Here is a 15,900-nt window from a genome sequence, read left to right as displayed (position 1 = left end):
ACACATTTTGACACACTAATCTCGTCAGTGCTTGATGGGAAGGTCTAGAGAGGCTCCATACATGATTTAAGTTGAAACATTTATAATATGATGTGTTGTAGGGAGTCAGTACAAGACATGGAGTGAATGAAGCTTCATATATTTAAACACTGACTATATGAGGTAATTGATTTGCTAATTAGGGGCTCTGTGTGGGCTGGTCATGATGACATGAATCTCCCTGGATTCAATAGATCAGAAGATCACAAGACATGTGAGGACGATTGGTATGTTTTAGGGGTGCAACGATTCATCAGTATAGACTGATGCACTGATTCAATGACCATCAATCGTTGATACAAAGTGAAAACATCGATCCATATCATCATCCAATAGTGCCAGGCCAACTCATCTTTATACAGTGGTTTGCATGACATGCTATGAATTAGATCCCCTTGAATGTTAGGTCCTTAATGTAAAGTTAGGTTATTAACGTAAAGTTACAGAGGTTGGGTTTGTGCAAAAGAAACATGGTGAGGATGTTCCTTAAAATCACTCAAAGTTCACACGGTTCCGAACATCCTGTGTTGTGTTGAAACCCTTCACCCCAACCTGCCTGCTACGTGGACTGCTCGTCACCGCTTTCTTGTTAACTTCCTTCAGTGCATTGGCCATATGATTTAAGCCTTCCAAAATAAGTGGTTTACGCGCAAATTACTGGCTCATTATTATGTGGGATATTTGCGAATTTGGGTGCATTACTTGTAGTAAGAAAATAGTTTATGAGAACAGCCTGACCAGGCAGGGGCACCTGGTCGTTCACCAAGTACAGCGCATACAATTTGGCTGGGTCCTTACTGCAGTGGGCCAGAGCTCTGTGCTGCAGGTCTCCCCCCCTCTCCCCTTTCATATCTTTGTCTATCCGTGTGTCAGTTAAGCAGAAAAAAATGCCAAAAAAAAAAAATCTTAAAAAGCAGGCAGAAAATGGCAAATATGGATTCTGGAGAAAAGATGGGTCAACAGCCAAAGCACATGCCATGTGCTAACCATAGACTGTAAAAATAATGGACGTAGCTATTGTAACATTTCCCTATGAACCTATCCCTATGTTGTTTTTTTGGAGCCATAAGTGACCAGGTAGCCAAAATGACTTGGCCCAGAATTGGCCTGAACTTGGCATGCCAGATGAAATCAGCCGGGGCGCATCCGGTTGCCTGACTCGGCTGAGACTCAGCATAAATGGCGCCCCAGAATTGGGCCAAAACAGCTGGCCTGACTCTGGCTGCCGACACTGCCATCACTGAGCTGTTCTCAAAAAAGACCTGGCCCAGAATTGGCCCAAACTCAGCATGCCAGAAGAAATAAGTCGGGCCACATCCGGTTGCCTGACTCGGCTGAGACTTGGCCTAAATGATGCCTCAAAATCAGGCCCAATCAGCTGGACAGATTTCGGCTGCCATCACTGGGTATTTGGGCATGAGGCTTGAGTTGTGGACTACTGAATTTTTTTGCACTTCCGTGTTGCCTCATTTTTCAGCCCTGGAGGTTGCCACTTTGTGCAAATCATGCCTTTGCAGGATAAAATACTCAGGAAATCTGACAAGCATAGCCAAGCAATTTATTCTGCTAACTTGTTGCTCTCACTGCAGCAATATTAGCTCCTATGTTTATGTTTGGCTGAAAAAACATGCATGCCAACTGAAATTCACTTTGTTAAGCTAAGAGTAGAGGAAAGGTCCGCTATCCACTGCTAAGTGCTTAAGCTAATAATGGATCTATAAATTTTGACAGTTATTATTGTGCCAAATTTTATACTTCTATGTTAAATTTTCTTGTTTTTAAGCCATGTTTTATGTGTGTTAGAGAAGTCAAATTAAAGTAAAAGTACTGCAGATAACTGCTTAATTATTTATGTGGTTTTTTTTAAATGGCCATTAGCAAAAAAGAAAGGGGTGGCCGCCTTTTTCTGTAACTGACTGCGTGGATGGACATACAATATCATCTTATATTAATCACAGGCCTGTGAATTGTATCGTGGCAGACTTTGTGATATCAGATAAAAATCAATATAATATTGAAACATGATAAAACTAGTGATTAACACCCCAGTATGTTTTCATAGGACATAGCCAGTTTTGAGAAATCAATTGAGCTTCAGTGCTTTCCAGTCACCAAGTCTGAAACTAGAGAGCAAACAGAGTAAATTCCAAGAAAAACAACAGGACAATGAGAAGACAACATGAGAGAGAAAAAGAGATGAAGTTCAGTAAGAGTGAGGAAAAGAAGGAGACAGCCAGGCAGCGAGCAGGCAGTGAGACAGACAGAAAGAAAGAGTGAGTGACGGAGTTTAGAGGCCAAGAAGTGTGTGTGTGGCCGTGCCAGGTCTCTGCACCAGTCTGTTGGTAAGGAGACGCACAGGAATGTGTAGCTTTCCAGTTTAAGGCAGTTTAATGAACATCCAGGGCTCTATTTTTGTGGCAGTGCAAAGACTGGAACAAGCAGTGTGGCATCATGTTGGAATTTTGAATATTAAAATGTGCCTTGGTATGTTGTTGTGACCTGTGCAGTGAGCATGGTGTGAAGGTGGTTAGAGAGGGGCATAATACAAGAATGACATTCAAGACAAGGTGTTGGTGTTTAGTTGCCTGGTTCCAGACCTCTAATGGCCTCTAATGCACATCTTCAGTATGTTCAGATTCAGAAAGGTTTAGCCTGCTGGAGAAACAGGCAACCAGTTGGAGCTTTGGGGACGTCAGCTTCCTACCAAGCTACATTTATCATTTTGTTTTTCGTTTTATGTTTCAGCGAAAATGCATGTGTTTGGAAAGTACTGAGCATACGACTGGATGAATAAGACTTAAATTATACTGCATGAGCTGTGTGAGAGTTTGCTAACAGATGTACTGATATTGTTTTGCTGTTGTTAAATGCGAACCCCTTTGATTTCAATTCATCAAGACTTTTCTCCACTTTGGATGGATTCTTTGCTCACCGTGGAGACATGCAAGAAAACAGTTTGCTTCATAACCCCAGCCTAACACGAGGTCAGTAATTGATACACAGATGGTCATTTTGTGGGTAAAGTAATCCTTTAACAAAGCATTAAACCGTGGAGAGCCACTGACCTGTATGGCTGCGGATGTGGACCCTTAGCGTGCCGTTGCTGGCAAACTTTTGTCCGCAGTACGGGCAGATCTTCTCCTTCTCCCCTGTGTGTGTCTGCCAGAGACATGTGGTTGATGTTAAGAAAAACATTTGTAACATTCATCCTCACATCCTTCCTACATTACAAAGTAAAATGTGATCTTCTGTGATAGCTGGAATTCAACGTCAGAACATTATAGGAATCAGATATTCATGAAAACATTATCAAAAGTGGAATATTAAACTTTATCATACTGCATCTTAAAACCATTCATTCAAACATAATCAGATTTTGGTATTTTTTTGTTTGGTGAAAGCAGCTCCAGGATCTAGGTTCCACTTTAAATGCCCACTTTAAAGCATTTATTTTAGCAGCACTGTCTGATTGGGTAAAGAATTAACAAAATGTAGTTTTCTTCTGTAGCGCACCACTAAGTCGTGGTCAACTCAGTGAATGGAGATGCACATGTTCACATGACAGTGGATCCACTGAGCTGCCCTGAAGGCAGGATCAAAGAACACAGACGATGCAGATTTGCCAGGGTCCAAGGCCCGGGGGACCAAAGGCCAGGGTGCACGTATGCATTCATCTTCTCATCCTCCTCCTCCCTCTTCTTCCTCTCCTTTCACCTTCCAGCAGTCCACAGTGTCGAGCTCTGTGGGCTCATACGGGCTGCACATGCAAACAGGGAAGAGGAGCATGTGGAAAGCGTGTACTACCTCCTCTACCTTTCCCTCCACCCCTTCCCCCCTCACTCCTAACTCCTTCACTCTCTCCTTGTTGAAAAGTGCGCCCTGAATTCCTCCTGCTGGCCCTGTTATAAATTCCCGAGAATAATCGTGAGTATGAAAGGCTCAAACTCAGAGCGACAGTTTCAACAGCAGTACAACAATACAGGAACACCTCCTCCCTGGGCCCCCATCCTTTCCTCCATCACCCCACTGTGTCCCTCTGACACCTCGGGTGTTTCGTTACAAAGGCTCCATCCACACACAGACACACATGCACATTAACACACACATGCACAAACACTCACACGCACATGCACAAACAAATCCACATATATACGAACACATGCGTCCCAGATGGAGCGGCGCTGCATTATTTAGTTAGTTGTTTGTACAACAGAGAAAACATCACTGGTATTCTACCTTCGCAGGCAAACAGCCAGGGGGTACGCCGGCAATTTCTCTTGGGAACATCAAGTTCTGAATCATAAGTGTGAAATTTATTGGGAGTTGTAAGTAATTATTCAAAGTATTTATATATAATTGATCTGTGTGTCTGCAACTACTCAAAAACCAACCCTGTAATTTTCATTCAGAGGTGAATTCTTCCAGAATAGCACCGACAGAGGTGAGACCATCTTGTACAAAACATACAATACATGCACATACATGCTGACACACACGGCCTCTCGTATAACACAAACCCAGGCTCAGTGAGGAGAAAGCATTGAGTGTAACACAAGAGCGCTCCACGAATAACTCAGGCCTGTTGTGCCAGAAATGGACCACACTACTGTTCATTTACACAAACGACTGGTGAACGTGTGACCAAAGAAATAAAAGACACAAAGTTATACATCCGTTCTGTCTGGTCTCAAGTAGAAAATAAAGAAAGGATGATTCTTTATCAATATTCACATCAAAATTGTCGTCTTTAGCAAGTCGTTTGTCGTCAACCTTGAATTCTTTTTTCCTTTTCTTAAAGCTTATAAAAATTCCTGGTTGAGGTGAGATAATTGCACTTGTGACTCAAAATATCACAGTTGTTTCCAGTAAAACCAATGCATCCCCGTAAAGGTCGAGTGTGTAGGATTTAGGGGGATATATTAGCAGAAATATAATATAAGACTGCCATGTTGCACCATCATGTTTCTACAGTAGCCCAGAATGGACAAACCAAACACTGGCTGTACATAAACAATTTGGGTTTTCACATCACACAGTTGCTGATAATTTGGTTCGCAGTAAAACCCTGAAACAGGAGAAGTTTGTTGTAATCTGCAATCCTTAATGCTTGATGCCACTAATCCCCCCTAAACTGTTCATACTGTTCCTTTTGAAAATTGGCATTTGATTAAAACATCTCTTAAAGCAATTAAAATTCAAATTATCGGACATCGTTCAGGCTCAGTGGCTACATCTATATGTGCTCAGAGAGGAGCCACCAGGTCATTCAAAAGTAGAGCTGAAACAATTAGTCTCGTAAATCCTTAGTCAACAAAAAAACAAAGCAAACTGCAGCTAATTTTACATTGATTTAACAATCAATTGTTCCAGTTATTTTACGAGCAAATATGCCAAAAATTCACTGGTTAGAGATTCTCAAATGAGAGAATAACTGCTTATCTCTGTCATGTAGCATTGTTATTTTAACATATTCATTTTTTTTTTACTCTTTCTCAAATTATATTTCTATTTCAAAGACTGAACGTTAAAGAAACAGGATTTAGAGGCACCCAGCAGGGAGGATTGCAGATTTCAAACAGCTGAAACTTCCCCAGTGTGCCAAGCGTGGACTCTCGGTTAGATTTCCTTCAGTGTTCATTGTTCAGGAGGTTTTTACCATGAGCCAAAATATCCACAGAGGTCTCTTCCTCTCCAAAACAAACCGACCAGGTGATTAAAACCAGTATAAACACTGAATAAAGCAGTTTCATGTTTCATATCAGTGTTTCTTTGAGGCCATTCAGCTCGTTGCACACGGACTAGCCCAGGACCTGCCACTATGTGCTCACCTATCTTCTCTGATAACTTCATGAAGTTTTCACCAGGAACCAAATCATCCTCTTGAAAACAATCAGACCCAGTGATTTAAATCGGTAAAACCCGTGAATAAAGCAGTTTCACATAAAAAAAAATCAGTGCTTTTCTAAACTCTGGTCACTCAGAAAACACAAATGGCCCTACCTAGAGACAGTGTTTGGTTTGTCTGCTCTGGGCTCCTGTAGAAACAACATGGCAGACCTACTATGTGATTCTTATTTGTTTAGGTGAAAACATACTTATCATATTCAATTTCTGCCAATATATCCCTCTTACGTACTTCAACCATTCACCCTGCAAACTCTACACAGAAGGGCTCCAGCCAACTGGTGAATTTGAACCCATAACCCTTTTACTGTGAGGCGACAGCGCTAACCACTTCACCACCGTACCGCCCAGTCAGATCCATCTACATTGAAAAGCACAGTTAGTTGCAGCTCAACTCTGTTTCAATAACTGAGGTTAGCTCATACTGTGATTCAAAGAAACCTGGATCAGATGTTTGGCTTTCATAATGTTTAAAAAGTTTCTTATCTTTAACTTTTGATTTTCATCACATGTGCAAAATCAGACATGGTGCACAGAGCTGCGGTTAGATGTGATACAAACAAAACATGGCTGTGAGGACTCTTTGTGATTATTTGAGGGCCAAAGTTTGCTCAGACAAACAGTTGCCGAGTATCAAGGTGTACATCAAATGAGACCCCAACAACAGCACGGCCAAAAGCAGGATTAACTCTGCACATGTAAACACGGCCAGCAAGTTGTCGTCCCCTCGGCAACCTGGCTTTGATCAAGGCCAGATCCCTCTGCAGCCTCCAGACCCTGTAAGCAGTGAGACAGTTCAACATGCCTGTCTTCAGCCCTACTGTTCTGAGACAACCTCCGAGACATTTTCTTTTGCCTTGTGCCAAGAAGCTGTTTGGTTTCAATCTTGATCCATAACCACACCGGACGTTGTCAGATTTAGGGCTCATAATCTGCAGAGAGATCTGTTTGGGGCTTTGAAACCCTGCGGAGCTAATGGACTAACTGCCATTCCTAATCAACATAGGAATTGATTTCTAAGCCTTCATGGGCAGCAACGGTCAAGATGGATGTCCCCGCCAGGTTTGACAGTCCAAGATATTACAACGGTTAGCTGAATCACTTTCATGAGGCGAGGAGGAAGACTGGATGTAAAGCAATGGAAATATTTTGGTAGAAATAGACGACTGGGCTGTCATTCCTTCCCTTTAAAATTCAGTGTGATAGCAGAAGATTGATGACGGAAAAAAAGTATATTCTTTGCAACTATCTGTGGTTATGTGCAAGATAACCGAATCAATCAACTTCATTTTACAAGGTTTCATAAGTTATTCTCTGTTGTGTTTCTGTGTGCATTTCAAAAATGCTGCTTGAGCTCAAATCCAGGACAAAGTGACAGCCCTGGCAGACATGCAATCACTGTGTATGATTGAGGTCGTCTGGCTCCGGCTCTTTTCACTCACCTTCTTGTGGCTCTTGAGGACTGAAGGAGTGACAAAGGCCTTCTCACACAGGTCGCACTTATACTTCTTGTGGCCGTCGTGCACCACCTGGATGTGGACGTTGAGCGTGTCCTTCCTCTTGAAGGTGGCGTCGCACTGGTCACACTTGAATGTCCTCTCACCTGCGGCAAGGATAGAGGAACATTTATCAGAGCCATTTCCAGTTTATCTATTGTTGTGCCCCTAAACACACAGCCATCACGCACAGCAAGAGGGGACCCAATTTCACTGGGGTGATTGTGTGGACAGAAAAATACAAAGAGGGGTGTTTCATTGCACCAGACAACCCTGAACAATGGTCTTTAGAAATTTTTGGCTCTATTTTTTTTCAGTAGACGTCGTCCTTTATTGTGCATCTGTAGCTGAACACATCCCAGGGGAAACAGTAAAACAAACTGCTCTGCCATATGTTTCATCTGAGCATCAAATGGTTGTGTCTCATTCTTTTACAGTGCAAAAAAACATGCCTTATTGTATTAATCATTCCACTGACAAGCACTAAAATGCCAGACAGACAGTGCTCAGACAGTACGCTGGGGCACAATCTCAGCTGTTCACAGAGTGCAGCCTGATGTTTTCCTTCACGCCTCTGCTCTCTGTCTCCATACAACAGCCTCTATTGTTGAAGAGTAGTTGTTTCCATTATATGGAGATCATTCAATTTCCACAGAGTAGTTTGCTGAGAGAGTGTGCGTGTGTGTGTGTTTGGCGGGAGCAAGTGGTTACGAGCTTGTGCTCATTCTCCTGTTACCAAGGCCGATGATGGTCAGCTCAATAACCTGGAACACCACTGAAAGCTGAGGTCCATTGTGTTTTTAATCAAATCGAACACATTCGCTTGATGATAATTAATGTCAACGACACCCTCACATAAAGATTTCATTATGACTTGGAACAGGGCTTCAGTCTGGTATTAAACCAGACATGCACAGACAGTGATTTATACTTTCACACACACACACACACACACACACACAGGATTGTTCTCAAGGTCTTTAAACAACTAGAAATACACATTACACATACACAATTATTTCTGCATCACTCACCCCGTCTTACGCCCAATTTTGGAGAAAACTGTTTTTCTCGCATGCTTTCACCATGGCGAAGAATCCAAAAACTAAGAAAATTCTTGATGAAATGTGGTAACAGGGAGAGTGTGTGTGTTTTAACAGCAAAACGATGTCAAATTATCCATTTACGAATTCTCCTACAACTTGTGCAGTATAATCCTAGTCAAATTTATCCAGTCGCATGCTCAGTGCTTCCGAAACGCATGCATTTTTGTTAAAACCTTACAATTTAATGACGTTTTTTATTGAAGAATAACTGCAAATCATACAAAATTACAACTGAAACAATACTTTTCCTTACATTTTTTCTTATCTTAACAAACATCCCTCCCCATCTTCCACTCATTCCCTAACGCCCCTACCTTGAAAGTCCAAGGAGATACAGGTTGAACACACAATGACACTGATTCCATTTAAAAAAGAGGAGGTCTTTTGAATAACAGTGCGTGAGAGTGAATAGCGTCACTGTACAATTACATAATATTTCTTCTCCGTTCAGGAGGGAGTGTTCAAAGCCTACTGAAATAAACTATAAAGCATTGCCATTTCTTATAGAAGCGGTCTTCAGAGCCTCTAAGAGTGAAATTTATCTTCTTAAGTTTGAGAAGAAATACTAGGGGTCTCATTTTCTAAACAAGCCTGATTGTAGAAACTGTAAAATATTTTTTGGTGCACGTCATTTTTGGCTTTTATCTGTCAGTGCATTTTTAGTATGGATCCTATGCATTGTTTTATAAATGAGACCCCAGGTCTTTAAGCCAGACAGACCTGGTATTTTTTCTCAAACTTTAGAAGATGAAATTCCACTTCCGCGTACACATTCTGACACACAGACATGTAACGTTTGACCTCTGCTTGATCTCTAAAAACTCTGCACATGTATGCACAATCTGTGGGCACCATGACAAAATGTTGGTACTGAAAGTGTCCTGGTTTCCCTTTGGAGTCCATTTGTAGTCCCAGTAGTACTGACCAATCACGTTTGAGCGGCAGGTTAACAGTCCATCAGAACCCATCAGCTATGTCTGACAACAAGTAAACTAGACATTAGGATTTTTTTATTATTATTATTATTTTTTAAATCTATCTGCATTCATAGGCAAATATGTTTATACAGAGATGCCAAAATGACCGTCACAAAGCAGAGAAAGTTTTGGCTCAGATATCTGTGGCTACCAGGCCAAAAAACTTCATCAGACCAATAGTTGATGGGTTCCAGGATTGAAATCTACCCAGGGTAAAGCATGATCAGAGTTCAAATGCATGCGCTTGCCCAGCTGTGTTACTCGTATACAGAAGTGTTTTAAATAGTAAGGTTTTAGCGAAAAGGCGTGTGTTTGAGGAGTACTGAGCATACGACTAGATAAATGAGACTTGGATTAAACTGCACGACTTGTTTGTAAACTGATGATTTGATATAGTTTTGCTGTTAAGCGCAGATGCATTTATGATAGTTCACTGACACTGTTAGCCTTTTTCAGATTCTTCATTCACCATGGAGGCATGTGAGAAACATAGTTACTTACTGTTCTCTTCATTCATTCAAGATAACACAGGGTGAGCAACTGATTTATAAATGGTCATTTTGTGTTTTCTTTTTAGGGAACTTGTCGCATTCATCAAATTATTTGTATTTAGAATTTTCTTGAACAAAACTCGTACGAGTCATGCAGGTGGCCCGGTAAAAAAAACTATTGTTTAATTTAAGGATTATATTGCCTTAATCTAAATGAATTTTAAGTTTAAATATGTTACCGAAATCACCTACAGTAAAAAAACTAAAATAAACCAAATCCACATTTCATCTTGTGCGACATTTATTTGTTTTTTATACTTGATGACTCGAGTTCAGTCGCTGTTCGGAAAATGCTCTCAGTCCAGCTGCCTGAGGGTCTACATGTGAGTCTGAGTCGCTTTCAATGATCATCCTTCGTAATAACACCTGACAGTATGACATCACCACCCTGTGTGATGGCTGCTGTATTCATATTTTCAAACTAATTATTTCAGGTCCCCTTATACAACCACTGACACTGTTACACTGTGTAGTGTTTCTGTCTGTTAATTTCCAGCAGCAGTGTGAAAGTCTTTTTTTTAGTAATACTTTTGTGAATGAAACTTAACAAACAGAGCAGAACAGGAATTTTATGGGCATGGATTATGCTAATAATCTTCCTCATGAATGAATGGCACTCCTTAATGTGAAACAAGAGATTTACGGTTAGTTTGTCCGGTTAAAGAGAGTCTGGTGAATTCAATTCGGAACGACTGTACTACCAAACCTAACAGAAAACAGTACAAGACATTTAAGATATGAATATGACATTCTTGCATGACGCGTGTTGGCCGAACAATGCTGTGACATCTGTGCTTCATTTTCTCATTGTGAGACAATCGCTAACATGGTACCCTAACATTAACTCATAAAGACGGACACATGTATTCAGTGGCATGTCTATTCTCTCACCTCCAGTGAAATCATACACTCGATCCTCCCGCCCCACATACTGTCTAGAACTTGATACATAATACGAGTCCTGGTATTATATGGCCTGCCTCCTGAGACAGCGGCAGGAAATGCCTTGAGCTTTACAATCTCTTTGTTATCTGGCTCAATTCGAGGACCAGCGCTGCATCCTGCCAAGGCTCTACTGCAGCTCAACTGTCTGGGGAGGAATGTTTCTGCAGGGCCACAGCAGCCAGGGACGACCAGACAAGCTGAACGCTCTCAAATGTCTCCTTGGTGAGACGTTTGATAGAATTATGATGTCTGTGATTAATGGAAGTGTCCACAAGGGTGAGGATGAGCTGGCTGGTTTTAACTTAAAAACATGTCTACTAAGAGATACCAAGAGGGATACAATTCTAGATGGCTTTATCAAAGTACAGGAGGGATAAATAATTTGTTCTGAGATCATTTCTCCCCAAAAATAGGCTTCATATTTCACATGGCTCATTTAGTAATTTGTGCATACGATATCATCAATAATTTGATTTGATTTGGTATTTCTAACTTGAAATTTAAAATGTGAATACCTACATCCAAAAAAAGAAAAACTAACTTTCTGGACTTGTTGACATTCCCTTTTCAGTGTTTCCCCTACACTGCCTGACTGATGACCTTTCTTTTTTAACAACAAATATATATATAGATATTAAGAAATAAACTTGACATTTAAGGTTAAAATAAATGTTCTTTTTTCATGTATAGGCCCTAATGTTGTGTTATTTCTGTGTAAAACAGTTGTTTGTCTTTACATAGTTGTTTATCCTGCAAAGACTGTGCATGTAGTATGCAAAGTTGCAACAAGACACACCATACTGAAATTATATAAAAGAGATGAACTCCCTTAACCTGGAGGCTGGGGGATGCAGAGACATCTGATGTTGGACCATCTGAGAAGCACCAGAATTGACAGAGTAAAAACTGCATTTAATCAAGCCATCACTCGCATCTCTGTGGTCAAACCAGTTCCATCTATAGTTAAAGTGCACCTGTATTCTGACCTTTACGGTAAAAGCATTGAAACGGCCAAGGATATACATGTAACTACATCCACTTTTGAAGACAAGGTGTTAACACAGAGTCTAAATAACAAGTGGCAACCTCTGGGGCTGAAAAATAAAGCTCATGTGAAGTGCTACAAACTGCAGTTCCTCAAATGGCCACTTGAGGCTGGCTCAAAGAATGAGTCAATCCCAGGCCCGAGAACGCCGCTCGGCTTTGCAGACAATTTTTCCCAGTTGCCACCCACGGTATTGCAGCGGAAAAATCCCCTGTGCCCCAAAAAGCATTTTCCCCGTAGGCTACGATTCTAAAGAGAGGTCTGGGGTGGTGCCGAGTAGTAGTAGTCGTTCAGCGGGTAGAGCGAGCGCCCCATGTACGAAGGCTGTGTCCTTGCCACAGCAGCCGCGGGCTCAATTCCAACCCACAGCCCTTTGCTGCATATCATCCCCTCTCTCTCTTACCCAGTCATGCTTTATTTTTCGAATCAAATAAAGGCATGAAAAGCCCCCAAAAATATTGTTAAAAGATAAATAAATATATAAATAAATGAAAGAGACATCTGCAAAACTGCTGTCAGGACACTTTGGACTGCAAACAAGGTCAATTATGACTTTTTCTATTATGAACTTTTGATCCATTGAAGTTTTATATTTGTAAAACTTTCCTGGCATTGAGTAAAACCATTTTAAAATCTGTGACATCATCACAACATAAAGTCTATGAGCCTTGAGGGAACTCGCAGGCAGAACCAGCAGGAGAAACATTACTGTACGCTTTCAGTGGACCGCTTATCGCAGAAATAAACACGGAAGCTAGATACTTTTTTGGTGTTACCCCAGGTGAGCAATTCAATGGGACTGAATAGGCGCCATCTTAAGGATCCGGTATCTAGGAATTATTGAACATCTTTGGTTCATGGACTCTTCTGGCTCCAATTATACAAGATGGCGACAGCAAAATTCCAAACTATAAATCATGTTACCTGCATTGTAGAAGAAAAAATCCCACTAAACTGTGAAGCAAATTAATTTATTCTTTAATCTTTAAGGCTGCACTTATCATGGGTGGATGTATTCACCGTGGGCAGGGTCACAACACCACACAGAGGCTCTCACACTCATACTTACTGTTGTGGATGAGTAAGTGACGCTGCAGAGAGAAGGGGGTGCGGAACAGAGCTTTGCACTCCTCACACTGGAAGGGTCTTTCCTCAGAGTGGGTCTGCAGAGAGAGCAGAGCAGCATCAGCATGTTTATAATGTGTAAGGCGAGCCGCCTCCCGCCTCAGCGTGGATGTTGATGAAGCCTCTTAAACTGATGTGAGAGGATCATGGAAAAGTCTCCGTAGCAGATTTAGTTTGTTGACTTGATGAGGACAGGCAGCTCGGGGGGCTTTAAGTTCAAAGTGCTTCTGTTTTTCTGCCCCCCCCCTCTCCGTGCCCGGCCTATCTATCTGAGTGACACCTCAATCCCAAAAGTAAACACAGGGGGACCTCAGGGGTGGAGCAGGCCAGAGACCCCACAGATAACAGCCACCAACGAGACCCTGATTGATTACAGCCCTGCTAATAATTCTAGCTTTGAAGTTCCTTTCAATTAATTTCTCTTGTCAGCACACACCAATCAGCTATATATAACAGTATAAAGAGAGCAATTACCGCTGTTGTGAGAGCCTAATTACAGTAACAATTAACTCACCAGTGGATTATTATGACTGATACCACATCTGCTCACCTTCTTGTGATTCTTGTAGACGTTGCGGTGGGCGAACTCTTTGCCACACAGCTTGCATTTGTATGGTTTGTCCTCGCTGTGGATGATCTTATGAGCCGTCACCTGGTCCAGGCGCTTGAAGGAGCGACTGCAGATCTCACAGGTATACGGTCGCTTCTCTGATCATTGGAAGATTAAGACAGATGCATTGTGGTAAACAGAGATGATGCATAAAGTTAAGGAGCGATGGATTTAAAGGTTTAGCAGCACTCAATGGCCTAATTTCACCGAGAACTGAGCCCTTCTTTTAGAGGAATTCCAAGGATACGTGTGTGTATCCTCAGCAGGTAAAAAGTACCCACAATTCTTTGCGCATAATTTGCTGGAAGTGAAGGCGGGGCCTCTTCAATGAAACCTGCACCAGCGGAGCTCAGCAGGATTTAGATAAATATATAATTTATTTGGACAAATATCTCCAGGAGTTTTTATCATACACACATAAAAAATTACTGACAGAAACCTCAGAATTTACACTTTCCAATGTGTCCGCTGCCGAATATGAGATTTAAAAATATACTGTCATTAAGATAAAACATAAAAGTTTTGAAATTCATCATTTACAGCAGTGACAGAGCGCTAAGTGCCACAAAAGTTTAATTTAGCCTACCTATTTGCTTTTTTTAAGTATGATCCAGAAATATATATTCCATCCCATTTCTTCCGATATATCCCCCTTAAAGCCTACACACTGGACCTTTAATTAATCAGTCAAAAAAAGAAATGTCAGATTAACTTATTAATTGGAACCGCTTATCGTGGAGCCTACTCCAGCTGTTACTGGGTGAGAGGCGGGCTACACCCTTTACTATTGCAGGACTGACACAAAGAAACCGACATGCAAACTTCTATATTATAACACACATTTATATAACATCATATATTTCACTTCTGCCAATATATCCCCCTAAATCCTACACACTGGACTTTAATGCACCATTTTCTTACCTGAGTGTGTGATCATGTGACGTTTCAGCTGATTTGTGGAGATGAACTTCTTGTCACACGCATGGCATTCAAGTATTTCATGTACCTACAATAAAAGAGTAAAAGGGAGAGCATTTAAATTTTGGTCTTGCTGATAAGTTTTTAAAAACTTGGGGTGAAGAGCACGAAAAGAAGTTGAAGGATCAGGGTCTGCGATGGTCAACAGAAACTAAATCTTGTCCGCTTTCATTAGACTGATGTCTACTGACAGAAAAGCAATTAAAGTGATGAAAAGTTCCAATCCTTTTTCTGCTTCAGAGCATAGCTCCAATAATTGCACATTCAATAGTTCCCCGGCGTACAGCTACAATAGCATATGCTAATGTGAAGCAGCTCCTCTTGTCACAGCTGCTACTGCAAAAGCTTGTTCAGCTAAATGATGATAATGGCAGTTTTAAGCTGCTTCGGCGCTAACGTGTCATTATGGAAAGTTTGATTGCTCCTCTGCAAGAATAATACTTAATTCCCCAATGTCTTTGAAGGAAGCTATAAGAATACAATATGTGACATATTTATCATAAGACTTTGTGTTTAAGCAGGACTCTGTTATTCTGAACAACTGTTTAAATGTGTTACTGAAAAAACATCATTTGTCAAAATCTAATGTAACGCTGACCTCAATTTATAGGAGCACATTCAGCCTTTCAGATCTCAGATTTTATAACAGACAATGCTTCAGACAATAGTGCATGATTGGAAATCATTTCTGCCGTCATGAGACACATAATAGCAGAACTGGCACATAGACACATAAGGAGGCCACATAGGAATATTACATACGCCTATTTTAAAACACCCTGGAGGTCTGAAACTGGAGAATACTGACTCATACACAGACGAAGTAGGTTAAATGATGCACTGCAGAACTATGTCACAACTTCCAGGTGACTTTAAATGTTGGACAGTTTGGAGGTGGCTTCATGATGAATTTAAAGTACCGTTGTGGATTAATCTGGACAGTAGATGGTGACAAGAGAAAATGAAAACTCACAATCACCAGCAGGGAAAATTAATGACGAATGATACCCTGCCTGGCCAAAAAAAAAGTCGCCACCCGGATTTAACTAAGCAAATAGGTACGAGCCTCCTATTGGATAATTACTGCATGGGCAATTATCTTTCAGCTGGCAACAAGTTAT

At 41.1% G+C, this 15,900-nt stretch overlaps 1 protein-coding gene across 1 annotated transcript in view; it reads right to left on the bottom strand.

The window, feature by feature from the left end:
- The window catches only part of prdm5 (PR domain containing 5), a 56,141-nt gene that overhangs the window by 27,716 nt on the left and 12,525 nt on the right, over positions 1-15,900 (bottom strand). Inside the window, exons 9-13 of the mRNA XM_033621090.2 lie at positions 14,723-14,807; positions 13,739-13,896; positions 13,133-13,226; positions 7,386-7,546; positions 3,105-3,198 (exon numbers count right to left, since the gene is read on the bottom strand). Of these exons, the coding sequence (XP_033476981.1) occupies positions 3,105-3,198; positions 7,386-7,546; positions 13,133-13,226; positions 13,739-13,896; positions 14,723-14,807 (592 nt within the window). The remainder of the gene's footprint in view (positions 1-3,104; positions 3,199-7,385; positions 7,547-13,132; positions 13,227-13,738; positions 13,897-14,722; positions 14,808-15,900) is intronic.

This window comes from Epinephelus lanceolatus, chromosome 6, assembly GCF_041903045.1.
Source record: "Epinephelus lanceolatus isolate andai-2023 chromosome 6, ASM4190304v1, whole genome shotgun sequence".
Taxonomy (NCBI): domain Eukaryota; kingdom Metazoa; phylum Chordata; class Actinopteri; order Perciformes; family Serranidae; genus Epinephelus; species Epinephelus lanceolatus.
Note: the sequence above shows the minus strand (reverse complement) of the source record. Positions and strands in the feature narration are given on the sequence as shown.